At 31.9% G+C, this 25,397-nt stretch overlaps 1 protein-coding gene across 1 annotated transcript in view; it reads right to left on the bottom strand.

Moving 5' to 3' along the window:
• LOC148601069 (uncharacterized) overlaps positions 1-25,089 on the bottom strand; it is a 35,512-nt gene extending 10,423 nt beyond the window's left edge. Inside the window, exons 1-7 of the mRNA XM_088556130.1 lie at positions 24,966-25,089; positions 14,070-14,108; positions 10,681-10,780; positions 7,889-7,998; positions 6,080-6,238; positions 4,611-4,710; positions 1,558-2,751 (exon numbers count right to left, since the gene is read on the bottom strand). Coding sequence (XP_088412256.1) covers positions 1,558-2,751; positions 4,611-4,710; positions 6,080-6,238; positions 7,889-7,998; positions 10,681-10,756 — 1,639 coding nt within the window. The 5' untranslated portion in view covers positions 10,757-10,780; positions 14,070-14,108; positions 24,966-25,089. The remainder of the gene's footprint in view (positions 1-1,557; positions 2,752-4,610; positions 4,711-6,079; positions 6,239-7,888; positions 7,999-10,680; positions 10,781-14,069; positions 14,109-24,965) is intronic.
• Between the last annotated feature and the right edge of the window lie 308 nt (positions 25,090-25,397).

The raw sequence follows: 25,397 nt of genomic DNA, 5'->3' as shown, positions 1-25,397 counted from the left end.
CACAGCCAATAATTTCCAAATTATTATTCAATAAATAAATATAAAATTGTACCCATTAATGTACTACGAGACAAAACAGTGCCTCCACATTGTCTACTTCTGTGTCGTCAAATTCTGACTTCTGTCAGAATATTTTTTAGCCATTCATAATTCTGGTCTTACAATGTATATATAGGACATCGCTGACGCTCTGTCTGTTCTGAGATCTCTAATGTTGTCTCTTTCAGACTTTGGTATAAATCTCTGAGATTTATGAGAATTGTAAAAACTTAAGTTTTTATACACGTTTACATCCAGAAAACTATGTCCACACCCAATAAATTTTGTATTTTCATATATGATAAACTATGTAATAATGAATGTATTCACTAAATATGAAGTGGAAACCATATCCTTGCCAAAAACATGACCAGAAAGTGACCAAAAAGTACAAAATTTGACAGAATATCTGAATTTAGGTAAACTTCAACCAATTTTTCTGTCTTTTTAATCCATGGATTATCCAAAGTCTTTGTGTTTCCCATTTGTGCTGTTGAGAAAAATTCACAATTTAAAACTTCAAAACTTTCTGATTAATTTTCAGTTTTATTTTAGGCCAATGTGAGCCTTCATTGCCCCTTCTCCTTTAAATATTATGTTAGAAGCTCCTTTTAAATATAGATTCTCTATCCGTTGTAAGGGAATTACAAGGCTGGCATAATAAATATACAATTCATGTATATTGCCGAAAATATTAAATTCATTTTACCAGCTTTTGACAAGCTTTAGGAACAGTCAGATTGTGAGGGTTCACTGTGGTAATCTGACTGATTTGGAGTGAATAAAAATAAATATAATGATATTTTCGGCATTTTTCTCCTACCATATTTTCTAAATCAAAATAGTTGATTTTTTCCCAAAATGTTTTTAGCACAGCTTTCGGCACATGCACCTTTCAACTTGTTACCTGTTTCCTGTTTTTGACATTGCTCATAACTGAAAGGTAACCAGGAGAGGGGAATAAAGCTTTGCATTATTCAACACCATTATTTTGTATAGAAGAAAGCCTAGTTGTAGGATAAACAGAATTTGATATTACAAAGAATGTTGCATTAAACATGTTAGAATGTCAAACATTTTGCTAAATGCAACTATTGTAAAATCTAAAATTATTGAGTGGAATACACTGTATTCAATATTTCAATTTTGTAATTTTTAACCAAAATGTGATTTTAATTTTTGCACTACATGTAGCTGGACTCAAATTGCCCTATATTTGTCAAAACAAATGACAAAATTTAGAAAATCAAGAAATTTTTCCTTACCAAAAAACTATATGGGAAACCCGAAAAGTCATTCAGATGGAAAAAAACAATATAGGATTTGCACAATGGCTTGATATAATAAAGAATGAGTAAAAGTTCCATTCAGCAGATTATAAGAAGAATTGCAGGCTCAGACTTCAGGACAAAAGGAAGGACGGCCAGCATGATCACTGTATACCCCCTTCAAGTGAGAGTATAATAAATATCTAGAATCATGACACAAACTTTCCATTAATATTAATTCTAAACTTACAACTGTGTATTTTATGATGTTTTTCCAAATTGGACTGATATCTGAACTTCATTGGACAAATTCTACATTTATATGGCTTTCCATGTATATCATTCTGGTTAAAGTGACCCATTGCTGAAGGTGGATTTTTATCCTTCTTCTTCTTTGTTTTCCTTTGACCATCATCATCGTGAACGAGTTTGTGCCTCAACAAATTTTGATGAAATGTAAACCTCATTTTACACTGATCACATCCAAAAAATTTCTCATGTGGTGTTGCTGGGTGATTTTGAGTATGCTCTTTCAAAGTCTCTAAATCATCATAGAGTTTGTTGCATATACAGCATCGATATAAACCAGGGGAGGTCACTTCACAATTTTCATTATACTTTTCTGACAGAGCAGTCGCACTCTCCAGTTTTTGTCCACATTTATTCAAAGTTGTTTCATCATTTGCATGTTTTGTGTCTAACCACTGTTGAGCAGGTACTACTAGACAGTTCACCAGATCAGCTTTACTCAGATATCGACAGTTTATATGATTACGTAGATAATGTCTCTTCAAGCTGAATGTGTGCCTATAGATTCCGGAGCAAACATCACATTTATAAAAGCGTCTGCCATTTTTTGTGACAGCATAACAAGCAAGATGTTCAAACTGATATTCCCGTCCAGGAGAAGGGTATTTCCATGATGCCTCAATTTCAGCTAACTCCTTAATTTCTGCAGGTGTTTTTGGTTTTGATACCAATGCATCACCTTTAGTGTGTTTGAAGCTTTCGGATGATGCAGATGATTCCTGATCAGATGGATGTTCTGTTAAATTACTTGGCAAGCTGTTAAATTCTAAGGATTTTTTTCTACCTTTCTTTTTAACCTCAGACTGTTTTGATGATGCAGTACTATTATTAGCTATTCCTGGAGATACATTCCCTTCTCTATCAACTTCAGTGACACTGTTTTTTTTCTTTCTCCCTCTCTTCTTTACTCCGTTAGTTACTCTCTCATCTAAAGCCACAGCCTCTTTATCAGCAATGACTTCAGCCTTTGACCTTCTCCTGCGCTTTGGGATAAGATCAGCCATTAAGATTATATCATCATACTGCTTTTTCTTTACTCGCTGCCTCTTGCCAAGAACTGAAGAACCATTTTCAGGTGTTGCTTCAGAAAGTTCATCAGGTCCCTCAATATCATCATCCAGTTCAACTATTAGAGCTATAATATGGAAAATTCATGAAATCATTACACAAAAGGAAACACTGCTACTTAATATAAAACCTAATAGTTTTTTTTTAGACCATTTTAAAAACTTCCTATTCTACAACCAACAAGATTACAACAAAAAATAATGAACAAATCTTCCCAATCTGGAAGAAAATATGACAAGTCCTGCATTTAAGAGTGTGAACTTCTTAGAATTTCTTGCCCTCTTTTTTCTCCAAACTGCAACTGTGGTAATAATACAGTTGTCGTAATTTTAACATTTTGTGCACTTTTTGTTTGAAGGATTTAAGAATTGAAATGTAAAGTTATTAAGACAAAACTATGCAAGTTATCAAATAAAAGCTGTTGAGCTTGTTTATACAGTACCTGAACCTATCCATGCAACTATAATTGCAATCAGTCATTGATCATGATCGGTTTCCGATAAGTCATCGATCCATCAAACTGATCAGTTAAAGCGGTGATCGCATCACCGGACCACTACGTAGTAAATATTTTTTACTTTTTACTTGCGTCATTTGTCAATTTTAACACATGTTCATTAAATGCAACAGATTTAAACATCAATTAATAAATATTATTTTACGTTTGTTTCATCTTTATCAAAATACAATATGTGGATTTTATATCTTAAATTTAATGTAAATTCAATATGGCACTATATTGGATTCTTTCCCATAGAAAGTCTCAAATTTACATGAACTGATCATCCGTCATTTTACATAACAAAACTGCGAACAGATCGGTCACTGGTCAACAGTTATTGATCTGTCAGCAATCATGGATCTGTCAAATAGTTGCACAGATCTGCTCAGGGACTGTATCATATTTACATTTAGTGAAACTAAAGAGTTGACATGAATTGTAAGTAAGACAATAAGATGATTCACAGGGTCTGGCTTGATACAACTGCAGAGGCAAAACCATGAACAGTAGAGGCAAGTAGGGACACACCGATTTAAGCTTGATACAAATCTGAATTTTAATTGTGATTTAATCTTTGACAAAGGAAAAAAAATTATCCAGAATCAATGTTACCTCTTTTGGCCCCTTATTCCTCAATAAGCGCATCCCCCACAATCCCAACCTTCCTCAGGGGTAGGGGGTATGGCACCCTTTGTAACAATTTCAAAGAGATACATTCACTTTAACTAAGTTATTATCTGTGCATCAAGAAAATATTTGTTCCTGGCCCCTTTTTTGTTAGTTAAAGTCATAACCCCTAAACTAAATTCCAACCTGCTTTTGTGTTATGGTACCTTGTAGTACAATTTCAAAGAATTGTACTCAACTTATTTTCCCTTTGTCATCAAAATGATTGTTTCTGGCCCCTAATTTATAATCAGTTCAAGTAATTACCACCAAAATCAATCCCAGCCTTCCATTGTTGGTATGGAACCTGATGGTGTAATTTAAAAGAGATTCATTCACTTAAGTCAAGTTATTAGCAGGATATAAAAAAGATACCTGTTTCTGACCCCAAATTCCAAAACAGTTGAAGTCACAACCCCCAAAATCAAACCCAACTATCATAAAGATCTATGCACTTCTACTCAAGTTATTGTACAGACATGAAATGTCTACTGAACACCATACCATAAAAGAACTACAAATGTTTTGCCATTGTTTTAAAACAGCTTACGCTTTACAAAATTCCAGTAAAATTTTATCACCAATCTCTTAAGGTTTCATTCATAACATACTTCATAACTAAAATAGACTAGTAGATAGATAGAAAACATTACTAAGTCCCTCCATTGCATAGTGACAGGGGGTAGTAAACGCTGATCTACTCAGGCAATCAATGTTCTGTGTTTCAATAGACATATTTATTAGATTCTCAAATTGACCTTTTCCTGGTGATGACTTCACTGGTGACCTAATCTTCTTTTTCCTTCGTTTTTTGAAAGGTTGATACCAAGTCAACAGTTCTTCACCAGGTTCTATATCCTGTAAATAAAAATCAATATTATCCTCATGAACTGTTTATTAAAGTTCACTAAAGAATCACACAGAAAATGGGGATAAGTTGAAAATTTTTGTCAACTACATTAACAACCTATACTCTTTTGAACAGTAATATTACAGAAAAAAATACATAGTAAGGTTGTACTTTTCACCTAGAAAGTTTCCAACATGTATCTTGAGTTCTGTCACCAAATATTTCATACTACTTTTTTTTTGTCATTACAGAATACAGATCACAATATGACAAGTCAATATTTTTCTTCACTTTCCCAACTCTCTTCATGACCACTCATGGGACATAATAGATGAATTTTTCTTCCATTCTAAGCCAGTGATTAAAAATGGACATGACTTTTAAATAACCAGGCATTGATTACGTTAATTTCTGTAAGAGATTGCCCACCATTTCACATTTTTAAGTTTTCTAGAGAAAGAAGAAATCTTCAGGACATTCTTGATTTTAATTATTTCTCTATGGTTTTAAAATCTAAATTTCACCATCTCAAATGGAGAAATAGTTTTAACCACTCATTACTGAAGTATACTATATGCGAATTAATTTTCGCGGATTCTGAAAAGTGAACATACATGTGTTTATGGGTATCAATTTTTGGAGATAGAAAAGATGATAAACCTTACATAGTGTTAAAAATCAATTTCGCGGGTACTATTTTTCGCACTTTTATGCTCACCGTGAAAATAACGAAAATTAGTACACCACAAAAATTCATACTTTTACAGTATGTTACATACTGATCATTACAGTATGTTATATATTGTCATCATTTGTATTCGCCTGAATATAGCTGAAATATTGCTGCTCGGGTGTTAAACCCCAACAATCAATCAATCAATCATTTGTATGTTATTTGGATAAACCTGTACTTAATTGTATTCAGAAAATTGTTAAATCTAACCAAATAGCCTGAATTCAACAGCTATTGGAATTGGCTGATTATATTTTGCTTTTTTTTTTCATCAGAGCAATAAAATCCTTTATCAGGCTAGTCACTTCCTTTTTCTTTCAACAACACATTATGTAGTAATTTGTTTCAAATTATTTAAACACTCATGTCCTATAGAATTTACAGATTTAACAACTGTGCTTATGAAGGAAAAAAAATCAAAAACTTCTTGTCTGTATGAGTGGAGTTTTTAGGTTGACATAAACATTTAGTTTGCCAGCCAATCTAATAAAAATACAACCTATCAATTATTCCATTCAGTAACTGCATGTAGGACCTAACTACATTCCTTTCTACCTTCTGTTCTAATGACGACAGTTCTTATCTTAACTACAATGTAGATTATTTGTTAACTGTCCAAATCCTTATAGCACAGTGTTGCTGACCTTTATAGCTTTATAAAACATCTCCATATCTTTCTGTACAGACACCAAATTCTGTTCCTCTAGATATCTGGCACAGTTGACATATCTCATCCAGTTCCCATGAGCAGGATCAGTAGCATTTATAGTGTACAGATACTCTCCATTCTCTAGGTTAAAAATCTAAAATGAACATAGTATTTTCTTAATTTTGAGTTTGAAGTTATCTTTTTTTATTTTTAAAATGAGTATATGTAAAGAATAATTTGGCTAATTAACCATATTATCAAAGATCCTTTGTGACATCATCTAGTTAATGTTTTTGGTTTGGGTTTAGAGGCAGAATAATGGCAATAAATCTTTTCACTGGGAAAGTTTAAATTATTACTTTATAACAGGGCCAGAAATTAGTATTGATGAATAGATGTATATATCCCTTCAAATACAAAATATTATGAGGCACTATTGCAGGGTTTGAAATTTGCCAATTGCTCCTAAAACTTGGTGTTTCAACTGTGATTGTAAGAAAACTACACATATTAAGTTGTGGGTTACCAAGCCAAAATTTTAGGATAAAACCTTGTATTGAGTAAGCTCTGTAAATATTTCACATATCATTAATTTGCTGAAGCTATTATTAAAGATTCACTTTCAAAGAATATACTACATAACATAAAATAATAAAATTAAATTTTCTGAAGTTTGTTTTAAAAAGGTTGGCCCTGAATGGGTTGTGCAATACCTCAAGCATAAACTTGTATAAAGAGGACATTGGACATTGGGGGAGATTCCCACTAAATAAATGAAAAAATTGGTATCTCTCACATAAAAATGTAAGATTTGTGGAAGATTTTTGGTTAAAATTACTGTATTTTACATTGTTATGTGAAAAATACTAAATAATTGAATTTTCACAGAGAAAATTTGCTTTTACATAAAAATCTCCCAGATGAGACAGTGTTAAAAAGGGAGAATCTCCATCATGAGACAGTGTTAAAAAGGGAGAATCTCCCACACAATCTTTATTCCAAAGGCTCATACGTATAATTGGGACAAACAAATGTTATTATCATCAATTTATTGTCAACAATTCCCCATGTACAGATGCACAGATTTTAAGGTAATCAAATACCCAATAATTTTTAAAGCACAAATTTTTTTTGCATGAAAATTGAATTTTTTAACAGTACATCCATATATTTTTCGCTTTATCAGAAGCAATTTATTTCATGCCAAATCAGGTCTGAAATCCTGGATCCCTCTCAAAGTTTATAACAACTTTATACAGCAACATCCTTTTGTATTTAATTGGAACACAAGATTTTCACATTACTATTCTTACTTACAATGTAGATCAGAAATTAAGTAGCATTCCAGCTAAGGATCATGCAAAATATGATTCATGGGTAAAAAGCCTACATATTTTTATTTTTGATATTTTGTTTGAAATGTCATAGTAAACAGAAAATAACATGTGGTTTTTCATATAACCCGTGCTCTTAGGAGATAAAAATTATATAGAATGCACTGTAGATTTCAAAATTAAGGGAGATAACTCTGTAAATGACGCCCAAATACAACAGAACATACTGGATTTTCAATGTTGATTATCTCCTAAGAGCAGGCAGATTTGAATGAATAATTACTCATTTCATAGTATAGACCCATAAAACAACTTAATTACAAAAATAAAAATATGTAGCCTTTTTTGGGGTATATCACATTTTTTAGATTTAGCATGATTCTTACAAAGACAGCAATTAAAATTCTTTAAAGTCTAAATAACCCTGAATACACCTCTCTTAACTTAGGAGTACTGGTATATATACAAACCTCCCAAGCAAATCTGTAACTGACTTTGCTTTCTTCTCCATCTCTAATTATGTCCCCTACATACGGTCCAAGAAATGTCTCCTTGGGTATAGGCTTGGTTGACCAGGCACCTATAAAAAAATATACCAGTCTATACTTGTGACATACAAAGTACAGAGTTTGTTAAGTCTGTTTACAGTAATAACTTCATTCTGCACTTAACCCAGGCTATAAGCTCAGTGATATTGTTGACCTTTTTCAAAATTGCCTTATCCATTTTTGTTAATGTTGGGGAAATACTCAGCTTTTAAAAACTTTTAATCGCTGTATTTTTCAGCATAAACATCATATCCTAGCCTTTGTCTACCAGTAGGGAAACAGTTTATCTTACATGTAGTTGGGATTTTTTTTGAGCATTTTTTTGATAAATTGAGAAAGTTTTATCAGAGGAAACAGACTTATTTTGGAGGTAATCTAATGCAAACAATGTCATATAAAGCTAAAATCCTATCTTTATTCAACAGTCTAAGTCAAATCAGTGTAAATGGACAAAAACCCTAAATCCAAACCCATCTATAAAAACCCTAAATATACTATGGAAACCAGTCACACTTCAAACATGAGTTATAAAGAAAAATGATAAAGCAATCCAATGGTACACTGTATTTCGTATCAATATTTCAAAGGTCAATGTTGATGTTGATAATAAAATAGCCAACTGAGTAGGAGTAAATGTTAACTTTAATATATTCAGGGCCAATGTGACATTGTCATTACTTATGAATCCATATGGTACCGTCTTGCTGTACAGGTATTTATAATCCAACCTTTGGATTTGTATAATTTTTGTATTAATTGGTAATGTTCTCAACATTTTTGGATGTGTGCATACTCATGTTGAGGTAAGCAAATAAGTCAGGACAACAAAAGTTTGATATTCATAAGTGATTGTGGTATGGTCTACATTTCTCAACAATGAAACAAATAATAATAACAGTGCTATCTTTCTCAAAAACATGATGTTGCACCCATTATAAGGCCAGAAATACCCCATTTGTACAGGAAGTTGACAGAAATCAAAATTGACAATAGAATATACCAGTACATGTTTGCCCCCATCTATATAAAGCCACATACCAAAGGTTAAGGTACATTTATAGCTGAAATTGGCCCCCTTATTTTCATGAAAATTGATGTTTGACTCAGAGCAAACTTTTACTTGCCAAACAAAAGTGTTAAATGTAAAGTTTACTTGTCCACATTTACAACTAATCTTTACTGCACATGTAAGTCATAATCATTGGTCAAAATAGCTGGTTTACTTTAATTTTACAAAAGCAGGAAGTAAATTACCCATTCCACATAGAATAACATTTCTGTGCCAAGGTAGATCCATGTGATATCATGATACTCTGAAGCATTTTTGTCTATTTTATCAGAATTCCAATTTTTATCCATTTTATCAGAATTCCAATTTTTGTCTATTTTATCAGATTTCCTGAAGACTGATAAGGTCTCCATTGGCACAGGCATCACAAATTTAAAAAAAAGGATAAATTTTGTACCACATTTTAGTTAGTTTTGTAAAAACTTGAGTTTTTAACTATGTTCGACTTGTCTTTTCTCAACAAGAACTAATTAAAAACTTCTAATATGGTAATGTTGTCGTCTTACATTAAGTCCTTAACAAACATGCAGACTGGTAACACTCTATTACCATGCTTAGAAATACAGCTTAGTAGGGGGCCAAAAACATCCCTTTATATACCTTGTCTGTTGAAATTAACCAATTATTTGAAAGCAAAATAATTGAGATGGAATTCGAAAGGACTGGCAGATAAAATGATGGATGAAGGGACAAACAAAGTGATTCCAATATACCATCCACTCACTGAATGAGGGGTTAATTACATTATACGGCCCTCTGAGGAGGTGAATATCCAAAATTGTCAACCCGAACTAGGGTTATTTCCCCGAGGGCTAAACCAAGGGGAATAACCTTAGTGAGGATGACAATTTTGGATATTCACCAAATAAGAGTGCCGTAATTGTTTTATTATACCGAACAAACAAAGGACTGACAAAAAATGCATGGTTTCAAATGTGCTAGGCCATACTTAAAAAATGTTTTGTTTGCTGTTTATTGACTAAAAATTATGAATGTGGGTAGGTACATTTTTGAACATGTAGGTGAATATTTTTTCTAATTCTGAAATAGGGAAAAAAATGGCCATGCCCAATCATGATTTACAAAGATGAGCTATTCACCTGCTCTTGTATTTTTGATGGGTTATTTATTGGTGAATAATAGTGTTATTCCATGATAGCATGAATTTTGGGGGTTATTCAACCTTTCTTGTGATTAAAACAAAAAATAGCCAAATTAATCTATGTGACATGATCATATTTCATCCAATAGAATTAATCCTTTATTATGTAAGGTATAATAATCAATGTTAACACGTGACATTTTTAATAGACTGTACCATTATTCACTTATCCTTCAATTAAACATGCTGTCCATGAAGTTTTTCATTTTAAATGTAACATTAGATATAGTTTAAAACAATTTCATATTATTTGATTTTTTCACTTGGAAAAAATTACCTACAAAAAAGAATATATTTTTTTTTAAATATTTGTAATAACAGCAGGCTCACCCTGGGAAGCTCACCTGACATAAACCATGATAAAGTCACTATCAAAAGCATAACATGCCATTAATAATTTCATATAGAAAATACAATTGATACAATATCCTTAGGCAATACATGTACAAGCTAGAAGTATAGTGTGCAAATCTTCATATATACCCATTTGTGTGGGATCCATTTCAGACACCCTAAACTCTATACCATCAGGGGCCACAATGTGATTAGGAACCTCCATGGTGATGTCTCCTTCTAATCCAACCTGGAAAATAGAATGAAGATTACAATAGCTTATAAAAATAGGAGGTGTGGTATGATTGCCAATGAGACAGTCATCAACCAAAAGTAAAGCAACAAACATGACAAACAACTTAACTACTACAAGTTACCATACAGTCCTCAAAGAGGAGCAAACCAACTCCATAAAGAAGGTTGTAAAAGGCCCAAAATAAACAAGCATTCTGAGAGTCCCCTACCAGCTGTTTATATCACTGACCCAAATACTATCTTTGATCATCAAGTATAAATGACAAACTGATGAAATGACCTTCATTCTGAACAGAAGAAAGGATATGGATATAAAAAAGAAAGATGTTCAAATCCATTTCATGGATATAGTTTTTTGCACCGACAATTGAACAGATTAGGTTTCAAATTCCATACCAATCTAAATGAATAATTATCTGATGTTTTGTTATATTAACATATTGTCACATTAGATAATGGCAACAGGTTTTCTTTAAAAAAAAAAAAAAAAGCGTGTAAAACTGAAAAAAATCAGAAATATAAACTTGATCTGTAATTCATCAAGGTAGAAAGAGTAATCAAGGGAACCAAGGTTATAGCAGTAATCAAAAGAATGTAATCCAGGGACAAAGACCAGACATGGAAAACAGACATACACAACAAAGAACTAAGTAACTAAAATCATACATACAAAGTAACAAAAGTAAATGAGCAACTCAGACTCCACTAAAAACTGGGAGCATGGACCAGGTGCACCGGTAGGGTAAGCGTCCTCTGCTTTTCTAGAAACACCTGCCGAGTTGCTCATAAAAAGTCAAGTCCGGGGTAGACAAACGAGGGAAGGAAAACTATGACCCATTGAATAAATCAGTTTTCATGGTGCTGACGGATACACCATAACGATCCACGAGTTCATGATAACAACCATAAAACTTTTGTAGTGATGACTTCAATCTTGTAGCAACATAACTCTGTTCCAGAAGCCTATTTGCTAGAGTTCTAGCGCGATACAAAATGTCTGCGTAGTTTCGGCAAGCTCTGGCATAACGTATAAGTTGTGATATGTACACTCCATACGCAGGAGCCGAAGGGATGTTGCCACAGATGAAAGGGAAGTTGACAATTCTGAATGAAAAGTCATCACATTTGTCGTAAAGTTTGGTCAATAGTTTTCCTTTACCATCGATTTCTAAGTGTAGGTCAAGATATGAGGCTGACTTCACAGTGTCTGTAGTATCCTTTTAGTAGACTTACATATAAAAAATCAGCTCAATATCTGCAAGCTTTTTGAAAAAGTGTGAAAATCTTAAATATCAGTAAATTCAAGGGCCATAACTCAGACAAAAGTCAGCAAAACAAAAAAAAACCTATTCTTGATCCGTAAATCATCAGGGTAGACTCACATACCAAATATGAGGCCAATATCTTAAATTTATGTAAATTTTTCAAAGTTCAAGGGCCGTAACTCACACAAAAATCAGTGGAGTGGAACAAAACATATTCACGATCTGTAATTCATAAGGGAGGACTCACATATCAAAACTCAGCTCAATATCTGCAAGCATTTAGAAAAAAAGCACAGAAAACATAAATTTTGGTAAATTTTTCAAAGTACAAGGACCATAACTTGGACAAAAATCAGCGAAGAGGAACAAAATTGATTTGTAAGTTATCAAGTTTGACTCAAAAATCTTAAGTCCCCTTTCAGTTAAAGTTGGTAATGGACTAATTAAGTGAAACTGTTCATAAAAGATGAAAACTGACCTAATCTATATAAAAAACGTAAAATGAACAACATAAAAACAATGGCAAGCTTGTTTGCTTATCAGGTTACCTTGCATTGTTAAGTTTGTAAATATAACACATTGACAACTAAAATTCCAGTTAGAAAGAAAGCTTTTAGCCCTTGTTGGTCACTTAGTCAACATTGTAGTTTATGCATGGTCTCGGTGAAAAGCAGAAGACACCTATCCCACCAGTACACCTGGTCCATGCTTCCAGTTTTTAGGGCCAAAGTTTGCTCATTCACTTTTGTTTCTTTGTTGTGTGTTACTTTGGTTATTTCATGTTTTTTGTTTTGTGTTTCTATTTTCACTGTCTAGCCATTATCCTTAGGATACATTCTTTTGATATCTATTCTAATACTGGTTCCCCTTGATCTCCCTTTCACTCGTCCTAACATAATTTTCATTGGCAGTACCACTTTTATGACCATGATGCGCCAGTGATATTTATATACATGTACATGTATGATATAAATAGACAATAAAAAAATATTAACATTATCAATTTCATATAGATCTGAGATTCCAGCATTCATTCATAAATTTCAGTGTTAATTTTAGTATTATCACTTCAGTAGAATTGTTTTTTAGCATGTAGAATAAGGCCAGGTTTTGTTAAAGAAAATGATCACTTTATTTTCAGTTGTCTATCTCTAGATTAATATTTCTGTGTGATGCGCAATTCGTAATTATCAAAATATGCAGTTATTTCTTTTTATTTTCAAGTTTTATTAAGTGAACCTTAAAATCCCAATTTTTAATGTTTGATTTACATTAGTTTTGTTTCTTGTACTTATCCTTAATTATCAGTCCACGACAGTAAGTTGTAATAAAATATTTCTGTCATGTATGTACATGTAGTCAAAATTTACTGGATACAAGCATTGCATATCTGTAGAAATTGAATCTAAAATATGCAGTTATTTCTTTTTATTTTCAAGTTTTATTAAGTGAACCTTAAAATCCCAATTTTTAATGTTTGATTTACATTAGTTTTGTTTCTTGTACTTATCCTTAATTATCAGTCCATGACAGTAAGTTGTAATAAAATATTTCTGTCATGTATGTACATGTAGTCAAATTTACTGGATACAAGCATTGCATATCTGTAGAAATTGAATCTACATATTTACTACATGTACCTTTCAACATGTAAATACAAAATTTTACAATCTAAAAGTACTTTATTTAAACAAAAATAGACATATCATTCTAACAATCTGATAAGTTGACCTACATTTGGCTTTAGGTATAAAAACGAAATAAGGCTTTTTTTAAACTATTAACTTCCCTATTCTGGTCTACAAACTTCTAAGCATTACAAATGTCATAATTCTAAACCTAGATTTATCCACGTAAATATAAAATACAACTTTAATGTGACACAGATGAGCAAGTCCAAGTAATTCTATTTCTGTGCCAGGTCAAATGGCACTGACTTAGCTGGCTTTATATCCTTTATGAATTACCGGTCCATTGCTACTTGACTTAGGACATCAATAAATGTGTTTAAAGACTTACCTGTATATTAAATACTTGGGCAGGTAATCATCACCATACCTGTAACATAAGAGTATACATTGATCAGTTAACTAAATGTTGGTTTTCCTAAACGGGTGCATAATTATATCATATTTACTTATTTTCATATTGTTAAGTGTTTCTGTATTCCTGTATTCCTATCTTACAGCCATTACTGTAATCATATTACATGTTTACCAAACCATTTACATGTTTTTAATTAAGAATAATTATAATTTTTAGAAAAGTGGATAATTAGCAGACTTATATCAAGTACATATCAAGTATGATCACATGTGTACATGTACCAATATACTCCCCAGCTATTTCAAGGTTACTGGTCACAAATTTAGAAATAACTATTTCTGCAAATTTCAAGAACCCTTTTTACAAGAATACAAGTTTATTAGACAAATCAAGGGCTCTCGTGTACATGTACAAATCTTTAACCACGTTTTTGTATTGAGGGTTAGTATCTAGAGTCGTATCTGCTCCAAGAATTTCTAAAAGAGTCAGAAAGAACTATGGGAAGAAAATGTCAGAAAATGTACTAATCTCCTTAGAAAAAGTTGTATGAATGGGTAAAACTTTGAGTAGGTTTAAATCAGTGGAAATGAATAATTTTCATATTACAATCACTATAAGATATCAAGGTGATTCCTTCATGGTAAATATACAGTAAGTTTACTAAATACACAACTAATACCTTAAAACAGGAAAATAATAATTATCTTAACTGTTTCCTACTGCCAGCAAATAGAAATAACATAGGTAGGAAATCATTTCATTTTAAAAACATTTTACATTGAGTTAATGTAATGTTAGAGTAAACAAGTGTAAATCTGCTATGAGCAATTATTTACTCCATTGTTATAAGTACACTGTAGTCTTCTCAATAGACCTACAGCCACTTCCTCTGCACTGGACATTTAGTACATGCTAGTCAAACAGTTAATGATTGATTGTTGGGGTTTAACGTCCGAGCAGCAATATTTCAGCTATATTCAGACGAGTCAAACAGTTAAAGCTAGTAAAATCTCGTTTGGACCAGTAATTTTCATTTCGCACTCGTCTGGACGTCCAGTATTATTTTGAAACTTTGATATTTGTGCATAGGCAAAATCAGTTCACATGTGATTTTCACACAAATTCGTGTTATATTCTCCTGAAATTTGGGAGAATCAAGCTTTCACGTGAAGTTCAATACACATGAATTTCACAAAAAATACATGCCTGTGTTTTTTCAGCAGTATAAAATGAAACACATCAACCAGTGATGTCTGGGCAAGCACTCAATACATAATCACATTCTTATATCAACCAGTGATGTCTAGGCAAGCACTCAATAAATAATCACATTCTTATATCAACCAGTGATGTCTGGGCAAGCACTCAATACATAATCACATTCTTACATCAACCAGTGATGTCTGGGCAAGCACTCAATAAATAATCACATTCTTACATCAACCAGTGATGTCTGGGCAAGCACTCAATACATAATCACATTCTTATATCAACCAGTGATGTCTGGGCAAGCACTCAATACATAATCACATTCTTACATCAACCAGTGATGTCTAGGCAAGCACTCAATACATAATCACATTCTTACATCAACCAGTGATGTCTGGGCAAGCACTCAATACATAATCACATTCTTACATCAACCAGTGATGTCTGGGCAAGCACTCAATACATAATCACATTCTTCAACACCTGTGATCATATTATGATTATTCACAACTTCAATTTGATTATCCTATATAAATATATTGCAAGTCTCTTTTGTTATATAATATCACCATCAACAACAATATGATAACTTGTATGTTTACTGTACAAGTTGATATATACTTACGTGGTTATTATTTTGTAGATGTTATTAGGGATTCAGAGTTAAATCTTTTCAACTAGAAATTTAGTTTAAAGTAAGGACCCTATCTTGGCCTTTAATTCCAAAATGGTTTTCAAGCCAAACACCCAAAAAATCAGTACAAATTGCATTGGCCCCTTTTTCTGCCTCTTATTCTTATTCCTTAATAAGTACAACCCCCAAAATCAATCCCAGTCTTCTTTTTGGGCGTGGCACCTGTGGCAGAATTTCCAGAAGATCCATTCACTTTCACTCAAGTTATTATCTAAACATCATGAAAATGCTTGTTTCTGGCCCCTCATTCCTTATCAGTTGTGTACTTTGATGGAAGTATGTAATTTCCAATTAAGCCATTTATCTTAGTTATATGTTCATAATCTGAAATAATAGTGGTTTGACGGGGATTCCATTATTTTTCTTCGTTTAATAATTCTTTTCTTAGTAAAAGTATGATATAAGGAGTATTTTTTGTCATTAGTGCAGATTAGCTTTAACAAAACAGCTGTTTAGTCCAGGATTGAGTTAAATTATGATCAAATAATGGCACTTTCAAAATTTAAGGGAAAAAACTATAAAACAAGATTGCTATGCATAACCATATTTCCTCCTATGCCACAAAAAAGTTTTGCAAAAGCCCCATAACACATGTAAAATTTGTCAAATCAAAATGGAGGCGCAATATAGCTACATATGGTGACTAACAATCCTAAACAATTTGAACAACATCCCTAGAGCAGTTTCCAAGGTGTTCAACTACATATGGTGACTAACAATTCTACAAAATTCTAACAAAGTTTCCAAGGAGTTGGCTCCACTGAGTGTTTTTATATTGTAGCATTTGCAAATTCAGCAAAGTTTCATAACTCCTGTAAAATTTATTGAATCAAAATGGCAGAATATGATTAACTATATATAAATGTATGATGACTAACAACCCAACAAAGTTTAAACAAATCCACTGAGCAGTTTTTGAGGAGTGGCAACCACAAAGTGTTACAATTTGGTTAGAAAGTCTTGTATTAGTTTAATTTTCCTTTATGGAATGTAGAACTTATTAAAATCCTACGACCCTACTGCATCTTATTGTTTACTTCTGAGATCTCAAAATGCTGCTTTACAAGACAAAATCTTCTATCTTATGCTTTTCTTTACAATTTTATCATGTAAAACTGGATATTTGTAATTTTTATGAGTATTTATATATATATCTTGTGGAACAACAGAGTCTTGTGACAAGACTTACATACCCTATTATGTAGCATGTACAACTTAAAAAAAAATCCTACGACTCCTGTAAAATTTGTCGTATCATGAAGACAATGCAATATGATCATCTACATACATGTTGTATCTACAAAATTTGAACAAAATCCATTTAGTAGTTTTCAAGAAGTTGCATCCACAGTAATTCTATAGAGTAGCATGTACAAATTCAACAAAGTCCCATAAATCTTGTAAAATTTGTTAAATCAAAATGGTGTCTCCTTAGAAGTGGCATTCAACAAAAGTGAGGGGCGTAGGCATGCACAAACAGACACAAAAATGTCTATGTCCCCATCTGCATTGTGCCATAGGACAATAAAATGCTTCACAGGACACAGCTTAATACAAATGCAGAGGTCAAGCAATTGGAGCAAGTACACTGTATGGACACACCATTCAAACAGCTTTGAACTTTTTTTTTGACACAGGATAAGAATTTCACCAGAATTGCAGTGGTCATTTTTAGCCTCTTCTTTCTAAATGGTTCTATCTGAAACCTCCAAAATCAATCCAAACCTTCCTTTTTGGGCATACCACCTTGTAGTACAATTTAAAGGGATCCATTCCCTTTTACTGAAGTTATTATCCAGAAATAAGAAAAAATACTTGTTTCTGGCCACTTTGTGGCCCCTTATTCTTATTGGTTATTATCCAGAAATCAGAAGAAACACTTGTTTCTGGCCCCTTATTCTTACTTGGCCCAAGTCAAAACCCAGCCTTCCTTCAGTGGTATGGCATCTTGTAATACAATTTCAAAGAGATCCATTCACTTTTACTTGTTATTGTCTGGACAAATGGAAAATACATAATTCCAAAAAGATTCAAGTCTTAACACCCAAAAACAATCCCAGCCTTCCAATGGTAGTATGGCACCATGTACATGTTGTAATACAATTTCAAAAAGATCTAGAAAGTAGTCAAGTTAATATCTCCACATGAGGAAAATGCTTTTGGCTAAGGCTGCTGGCCTGATACCAAACTTCCATGGTGGTTTGAAACCTCGTAATAAAATTTATAAAGATCAACTATCTAAAACTTAAGTTAACACAAAAACCGAGTGTCAATTTGACACAGAAGACAACAATGATAACAGCACCATACTACTTTACAAACCCAAATTTTTTAGGTCATATCAAAAATAGACTGCAATAATATTTAGAGGCAGACAGTAATGAGATCATTAAACTGGCCTAATTTTAAAAGCTAAAAATAGCCAAAATAAGTGTTACTATAACTAGATCGGAATACCAATAAAACCTCAACATGCATGGTATATTGTTGGCTATTTAAACAAATAAATATATTCATATCATTTAAACATGGCAATAAGTTACTTATCACTATTTTAAATCTAAGCCTGGATTTAATATATGAAAGTAAATACAAGAAACTAAATATATGTACATGTCCTTCCTCAGTCATTTCCTTGTTAGCAATGTCCTTGTAAAATACAAAAACTCCAATCATATATTTATCTTGCAAATTCTGGTATAATGTACTCATGTTACAAGGAGTAACCTCTCATTGTCAGCAGCATAGAAAGTAACGATTAAACAAATTGTATACAAGAAGTACTCAAAACTAAAAATATTGAAATAGGAAGCCAAATCTAGGACTTATAAAGTCTACCAGAATATGTGGAGGGAACTGTATAGTTGTTTCTCAATGTTTAATAAAAGGAAAGAAACCTAAGTGTTTTGGGCATTTTGATTTTTGTACTGTACCAAGTTTCAGTAAATATTATTTTTTTGTGGTCAATACATGTATAAATATATATCAATAACAAGCAGAAAATGTTCAAGGATGTTAAAGGAATGTATTGATTGAAATCTGCACCATGAAACCTCATTCTAACTCCGTCATTTCAGGATATTGCATTTTTTTTTATTATCTTCTTTTCTTATGTTGAAATGTTTTACAATGAAGTCTGTGAAAGTGACTTATTTTTGGATTAAAGAACATGTTCATTTAGACATTACCATTTATATGTAAACTGTTTTAAAGAATTTCAGTAGACATTTGGTTTAAACTGGTACTTGTTTAAGGGGTTGTTTTAGACCAGTTCTTCTGTCTTGGTTTAAGATAGGTTCTTGTTTATATGGGGTTTGGTTTAGACAGGTTATTGTTTATTTGGGGTTTGGTTCATACAGTTGTTTATATAGGGTTTTGTTCACACAGGTTATTTATTCAGGGTTTAGTTTAGACAGGTTCTTGTTTATTTAAGGTTTGGTTTAGACAGGTTCTTGTTTATTCAGGGTTTAGTTGAGACAGGTTCTTGTTTATTCAGGGTTTTGATTAGACAGGTTCTTGTTTACTCAGGGTTTTGTTTAGATGGGTTCTTCTTTATTATGGGTTTAGTTTAGACAGGTTCTTGTTTATTTGGGGTTTAGTTCATACAGGTTTTTGTTTATTCAGGGTTTAGTTTAGACAGGTTCTTGTTTACTCAGTGTTTTCTTTCAACAGGTTCTTGTTTATTTGGGGTTTAGTTCACACAGGTTCTTGCTTGTTCAAGGTTTGAGTTAGACAGTTTCTTGTTTATTCAGGGTTTGAGTTACACAGGTTCTTGTTTATCTATGTTTTTGTTAAGACAGGTTGTTGTTCATTCATGGTTTGGTTTATACAGGTTCTTGTTTATTATTTAGACTGGTTCTTAATTATTTAGGGTTTGGATTTAACAAAGAATACAAATTTGACATAATCATGATAATACTTATAAAGAAGCCAATATGGTTTCAAGGAATTTTAAGTGTTGTAATACGAATGTTTCACAAAATTTTGAAAATTACTACAAACTGTATTTTCCTTCTATGAAATTTTTAAATGGTTGCTTTTTGGAAACTTCATATTTTTAGCCTAATCCAATGACATGATAGAGCCCCGAGCTTAATTTTGACAAGTTCCAATTATTGGAATTGGAAAATCAGTATCCAATCATATTCTCACTAATCCATGCCTATAAGAATACAAGAGTTCTCTTATTATTGATCTGATGGTAAAATAATCAAAGTTTAATAGCACTGAGAAAATCAATAGGCTAAAGTCGACAGCTCAAGCTAGCCACAATACTGGCATTATTATATATAATTATTTCCATTTTCTCTGTATTATTTACATTTGTATATGAAAATGTGTGCATTTTATATGAATGCTTCTGATTTCATCACATTATTGCACTTTTTGTATTTAAAGTATATACTACATGTACATGTACATTTGTACATTGATATAAATATCTTAAAAAGGAAAAAAAATAACAAGTATATGATGTTAAGTATGTACATTATGTGGTAACATAAATGTACAATGTACACAAAACTATGAAATTCTAAATCACTTAGGTCTGATCTCATTGAAACCCTGGGATATCATTTGTGTTTTACACACATAAAAAAATGATAAATAACAGAGTTAAAACAGCTGATAAGCCAAAGATTCTGTTTTTTTGCATTCAGCATTCTTAAAACCCTTTCATGATGATTAGCATTTTACCAAAACAAAACATTAAATCCCTGCATTGTTTTTTAATAAGTTTAACATTATATAACAAATGGACTAATGTACAGACGTACAGACAATAAGACATGAATGAATAACAATAAACCATTATAAATCCACAAAAGGCAGGAGAAGAACCCATGAAAGACACTAGCATACCAGGTATACAGTTTTCAAATGATTTTCATTAATATCAAGCACTGTTAAAAGAGTAATAGCAGTGGAGAGAGTTCCAGTTCCCTTAATTTCTGACCTACATGTAAGACCTTTGAAATTTTATTTACACATAAATCTTGTATCTTCCATCCAGTTCAATGTTACATTAAGGAGAAAAGACTTTTGGTTTTCATGTTCATTTGGTCACAACAAAAGTTGCTAAAATTCAAATGAAACTCAGATCACAAAGTCCATTTTTTTCTATTTTCTTTTTTTTCACAACTTAAGTATGGATGAAAATATTGTTGGACATAAATTCTCTTCCATCATATGAAATATCAAACGCTTGACAAAATTAAGTCCTCAGACTTTATTTTTTTATTTAACATGTTCACTTGACTAACCCTGACTATCTATAGCTATGAATGTGTTTAAACGTGTACATAAATATGTACAAAAAATGTACATTATATACATGTATGCACATGACATAATCCAATATGTTTACCAGTGCTAAAAAATATTTTAATATTTAAATAGCATGTTACAGTGACATGAGGCTGAAGAAATACCTTGATGACAAAGATTACATGCAATGAAAAATCCATATAGCAGGTAATACTAAAACTGTGTACAAGGGGGCATAACTCTAGATTTTTAACAGAATTGTATGTAAAAGTATTAATTCATTATGGTAGTGAAAATAAACAGATTTGAGAAAGACACAAGACACATACACTTAAAAAAAATACAAATCTGTAATTGAAATAGTTTCTTTACACTGATGGATTGTACCATTTCTTCTATTCCTGTTAAAAACTAAATGCACAATGTATGAGTCTTTAGGAATAATTAGAATTAATTATGCATGAAATCAACATTTTATATATTGCTTTCGAATCCAAAAACACCAATGGATATAAAAAGGAAACAATCGAAATTATTTTAATCTTTCAGAACATTGAGGTGTGATTTTATTTGTGACATCAAAAGTTAATATGACGTTGAATAGTTTACAATGTTGTTTGAATTGGATTCTCCATTTGCAACTGAAGAAGGAGGTCATTCATTATAGACATTGTTAATTGCAGGTTCATATAAATATTGTGTCATTCTCTCCATAAGTAGAATTTATGTTTGATTTGCAGAAAAAAATTTTTCGACAATATGACTGAGTGCATTAAAAAGAAATAACCAAAAATCAACAACACTTAAAATTCATTTATACGTGCAAAATAGTTAATATTGTATTATAATGTGTGCAAGGAGAATTGAGGGAGAATTATAGCAGTTTCTACTTCCCTATTCCTTCATTCTGCACTCGCACTTTCCTTCCTTAAATATTCCAACTTTCTTCACTAAATTGGTACAAAATAAACCTTGCTCACTTTCCCCAAGGGACTCACCCCTAATTTCTGCTCCTCACGCTCTCATTTCCATCCCCATGGTTTCCACTCCCCTATCCACCAGTCCATGTGCATCAGTTTATTAATTTCCACAGGTCACCACCTGACTACAAACCAGTTACCTTAGGTCTATACCAAAGAAAAAAGTCTTCCTTACATTTTTAAGGCAGATTCGATACCTTACAGCCTTGGACTCCCACAAATTTAAACCTTTGTTTTAAAGTCTAGACATTAAATCTATGATTGAATTTTAGGAAACATTTAAAGGGCATGGCAATATATAGTAATATTTCATCTTTTAATTTAGTTTGAATGGGATGGCAATTAAAGATGGTACTACATGTACTTGATTGAATATTCCTACTAAATAAGACTGAGTCAGAGAATTCTAACAATACTGTAGTAAGACATAAAATGATGTATCCAAGATCAGAGGATACATGTAACTTAAATGGATAAGATGAAATAATAAATAAAAACAAAAAAAAAAACATGTACATGGATATCTGTACGAAAAACATGGGTTTTCTAAAATGCAAAATCTTTAAACTTATAACCATTATATACCAGAGTTTCCAACTTAATGTACTGAATTTAAAAGAACAATTTCTTATCATTTTGGGTATTGTCATTTATTAATTGTTTATATACTTTTTACAAATATCAAACGTAAGCAAAAATAAAGCATATGTAGAATTAAAGGTTGTAAGGAGAATTGTTAAATAAGCCTTAAAGTCGAAATTCTACATATAATGTACAGTGTAAGTGGTAATAAAGAAAAAAGAAATCATTTATGTGTTTATAAGTGGCAAAAGTCTTGAAAAATAACATACCCTGAGTAACATTCAAATTTGATAATACATGATTCTACTATTAACAACCAGACAAAGAATTGAATTCATTAGGAACTGGTACAATGTACATATTCATGTACTGTACATGGATAAATTTGGATGTACATTTACATTAATTGTAAATGTAACTAAATGAAAAGATACAATGAAGAAAACTTAAAATTACATTTGTAATCAAGTTTCATTGATAAACATCCTGTTACTCCTAATCAAAAGTGGACTACTGTATAGCTCTAAAGTGCTGTTAACAGATACCTGCAGAATATTAAATGGTGGAGGGGGGGAGGTTGTATACATTGGTGAGTATATATAGGTGGACCACTACACTTTAGCAATGCACCATTTTTTTCTTTCTCTAATGAAGCAGTAATTCAGACCTTTATAATGTATCAGCCTTTTATTAGAATATAATCAAGATGTATCTGACATCTGGCTTAAATTAGATAAAAATAGGTTATTTGTTTATTGCAAATTAATTTCTATTTTACTTGACATCTGCACGGTCAACTTCATCAATGTTTCTCCATCTTCAACGAGCTTTGGCATAAAATATTATATTGTGCTTTTCTGGGGAATTGCATGTATAGTTAACTAAGCCAAGATAAAGTTTGTGGATATTACAGCCATTTCCCTGTTTATAGACCAATCAGAGACTTCCACTTAATTAAAACTATAACATAATGGGATCTGAAATAAGGCATTATGTGAATGTCTATTGTTACATCAAGTGCAGATTAACATGTGAAAGTGCAAAAAATGGATATAACATGCAATACACTATGCAAATTTACAACTGTACGTCTTTTGACAAATTTAATTACTTATCATACAAATAAAGTGCGATTATTTCTTATTTTCATTTTATCCCATCTATTTCTTACTACAGCTTTCCATATTAGTCACTGTTGAGTACCACGTGTTCGAGGTCCTTATTTTACCTCAGGGACAAATTCTGTTTCTTTGTCATAAATGTATGTTTCACGATGTCAACTTCATAAACAAAATCGAAACGTGTTTATTTGGTCTTTAAAATTGGACTGTTGATTTCATCTTAAACAATGAATCTTTAAAACATATCGTATCTATGCGAGCTGAACGGAACTAAAACAACAAGATAACCGATACGTACACTGTCCCACACCTATATAAAATACCCACTGAGTACGCCTCATGTAAACAATAACAAACGTGTACAATCCATCTACCCCAAATCGAAACTAAGTTCATTGTTCAGGTATATGTTTATGCGAGGTAATTATATAAATACAACCTGACATTTGACTAAATATATTAAGACTGTCGAAATAAAGATCATCAATGCATTTGACAAATAACTTGGCCGCCATATTGGAGAGAAGTTGTATATTTTCCTCATTTAACATGTGTCCAATATTTGCTTCCCAAATCGTTCTAGTTGCAAAGTTAACAGATATTTTTACATGGTACACTTCTGAAATCAATAAACTAATGAATGATATAGAATTTGAAAAGTAACTTCCATATTTTCGATGTTTATTTTTGTTTTAACCTTACCATATCGGATACCCTTGAAACAAAATCTCGATAATAGAGTGTTCATAATGTAGTAGATGTTCCTAGTTATGAAATACATAAATAGGTGAACATTCGGTCTTTTGATAAGTGAACAAAACAAGAAAACATACAAGTGTCTGTCTCAAAATCAGATTATTTTTCTAATATTATCGGTAAAGTTACTTTATCTGGTAGATGGAAAGTGTACATATGAGCCAAGATTACAATCGAATTCAACCAAAAGTTTTCTTTAAAAAATACACACGAAGCTGTATTTTGATTGATAAATATTTCATCTTTCAAATGACTATACCTGGTAAGTAAACGGTGTTGATTCAGACGAGTAAACCACTTTCAAATCCAGCCTATACAGCCATCCATTGTATGGCAGATATGTACCTTATGAGGTGCCTGAATTACTTATTTGTTTAGACTCGTCCGATTCAGGGTTAACAGATTAATTTTCTTCCGTCTTTCATTTACTGTTTTCGAGTTTTAAGTCACAAAATATGCTATAAACGCTAACATTAGTGATGTTATTGATTGATTTTATTATTTTTCACACAATGCATTCGCTGGTTATAGCAAAAGTTGTGACTGCACGTACACATATCTGATCATCACCCCTTAAATCACCTAATCGACTAGCCCTGATTATTCACATCGAACATTTATTCGCTCATTGTCCCGTCTTACTGAGATATCACATAAAACAAATGAGGTTTTGACCATTTATTAAATAAAC

This window comes from Perna viridis, chromosome 12 (assembly GCF_037379345.1).
Source record: "Perna viridis isolate PV_CMFRI_1.1 ecotype Kerala chromosome 12, ASM3737934v1, whole genome shotgun sequence".
NCBI lineage: Eukaryota > Metazoa > Mollusca > Bivalvia > Mytilida > Mytilidae > Perna > Perna viridis.
Note: the sequence above shows the minus strand (reverse complement) of the source record. Positions and strands in the feature narration are given on the sequence as shown.